The 2,028-nt window shown below is 69.9% G+C and overlaps 1 protein-coding gene across 1 annotated transcript in view; it reads right to left on the minus strand.

The window, feature by feature from the left end:
- Nucleotides 1-2,026, minus strand: part of LOC119593631 — a gene marked incomplete at its 5' end in the record, with an annotated part of 2,677 nt that extends 651 nt beyond the window's left edge. The window contains 2 exons of the mRNA XM_037942584.1: nt 1-1,397; nt 1,441-2,026. The exon at nt 1-1,397 is cut by the window's left edge and continues 651 nt beyond it. Coding sequence (XP_037798512.1) covers nt 1-1,397; nt 1,441-2,026 — 1,983 coding nt within the window. The remainder of the gene's footprint in view (nt 1,398-1,440) is intronic.
- Nucleotides 2,027-2,028: the final 2 nt, after the last annotated feature.

Below are 2,028 nucleotides of genomic sequence, written 5' to 3' on the forward strand. Positions count from 1 at the left end.
ACGCTTGGCTCGTCCGATGGTGCCCGCGGCGGGGTACACGGCGCTCTCTTCGCTGCACTGGGCAGGGCACTGGTAGCGACAGATCTGGATCGTACACTGGAAGTGGACCTCCATGGAGTCGGGGAACTTGAACGCCTGGAAGTGTGCGTACGAGAGGACGGAGGCAGAGGCTCCGAAGTTCTTGATCTTGGTGAACCTGGACATGAGTTTCGGCCTGGTGACGCAGCCGCGCTGGTCCACGAGCTGGATGGGGGCGCGCTTGCCGTCGTGCGCCATGCAGTTGCGGATCAGCATGTCGAACTTGTTGTCGTCGTCCTTGATGGCGAGCACCATGGTCATCGTCTGGCCGATCTTGACGAGGCCCGACACCTCGGAGGCCCACGGCCCCTTGCCCACCTGGATCTGCATCCAGCAGCCCACGTTGTCTCCGGCGAAGTCGGCGCGAACCACGTCCAGCATGTCGACGGGGAAGGGCCGGAAGGTCACGGACTTCTCGTACTGGTCGTGCCACGTGCAGCGCAGCTTGCGGGCCTGGTCCCACACCTCCTGCACCTGGGGGTCGTACTGCACAACGATGGTGTTCTCGAAGAACGTGCCAGAGCCGCTCTCGCTGCCGTAGCCGTAGAGGCCGTTCTCAGTGTTGCCGGTCGTTCCGCAGGCGTTGATGGACACGTCGAAGGTCGCCTGCGAGCGGCCGAGGCCAGCCGGGAGGTGGACGCAGTTCACGTTGCTGTAGTGGCCCTTGCTGAAGATGATGCCGTAGAATGGCTTGTCGAAGGCGATGCTGACCTTCATCAGGTTCTTCTCGCACTTGACGTCGAGCGCCGTGATCTTGGGCATCTCGGGCACGGTGGCTGGCCAGGGGTCGTTGGGGCCGAGCGATTCGGGAGGCGCGTACGAGTTGGCGGAACCGGACACGTCAGCGTCGGGCACGTTGTACGTCGGGGCGGGTGCGGACACGCTGCCTTGGGACACGACCGGCGCGGACACAGAGATCGAGGACGGAGACTGGCCGACGCTGTGGGCGGGCTGAGGGGAGGCGGGGGAGTTGTAGACAGGCTGAGGGGCGGGCTGAGGGGCGGGCGGCGGGGCGCTGTAAGACGGCTGAGGGGCAGGCGGCGGGGCGGCGTAGGTCGGCTGAGGGGCAGGTGGAGGGGCGCTGTAGGATGGCTGAGGGGCGGGGGGCGGGGGTGCGTTCAGAACAGGGCCAGGAGCCGGCTGCCGGCCGTGGGATATATCAGAAGGCTTAGGGCTGCCGTAGTTAGCCTGGGGAGGAGACAGCGGGGCAGGAGGCAGCACGGGGCCCGAGTGGATGGGAGGCGGCGGAGGGATGGCTGCGGCCACGGCAGGAGCGGAGCCTTCGGAGTAAACATCGGCGGGCTTGGGGGCCCCGTGCCCTCAGCCGGGGCGGGGACGGGGGCGGGCACGGGCGCGCTGTACGTGGGCTGAGGGGGCGGGGGCGGAGCGCTGTAGGCGGGCTGGGGTGGTTGTAGGCGGGCTGGGGAGGAGGGGGCGGGGCATTGTAGGTGGGCTTGGGCGGGGGAGGCGCGTTGTAGGTGGGCGGCGGTGGGCGGGGCGCAGCGTAGGTGGGCTTGGGAGGGGGGCCGTAGTTCTTGGGCGGTGGAGGAGGCCTCTTGTAGATGGGCGTGGGCGGCTGCTTCGCCTGGAAACTGGGGGGAGGGGGCGGGGGAGGAGGGCGGAAGGGTGGGCGGGGTCCGTAGGGGCGGGGCGGGGGGCGCGGCGCCTCCTTGCCGTGCGGGCCGGGCTGGCGGGGCAGGCCGGGGATGACGAGGCGGCCCGGCTGGACGGACACGGGCAGGGGCACGGGGATGGCCACGGGCGAGGGCGGCGGGTGGGCGTGGGACGGCGGAGGCGGCGCGGCGTAGGAGCCTGAGTCGCGGTCCACGGAGGACTCGAGGGCGATCAGGTCAGGGGCGCCTTCGTCGCTGATGAGGGCGGCGTCCGAGCGGTCCTGGGCGACGGGGCCCTCCTGCGCGGCGTCCTCGCTGGCTTCTACTGCGGTCGTGT

The sequence above is a fragment of the Penaeus monodon genome, chromosome 32 (assembly GCF_015228065.2).
Source record: "Penaeus monodon isolate SGIC_2016 chromosome 32, NSTDA_Pmon_1, whole genome shotgun sequence".
NCBI lineage: Eukaryota > Metazoa > Arthropoda > Malacostraca > Decapoda > Penaeidae > Penaeus > Penaeus monodon.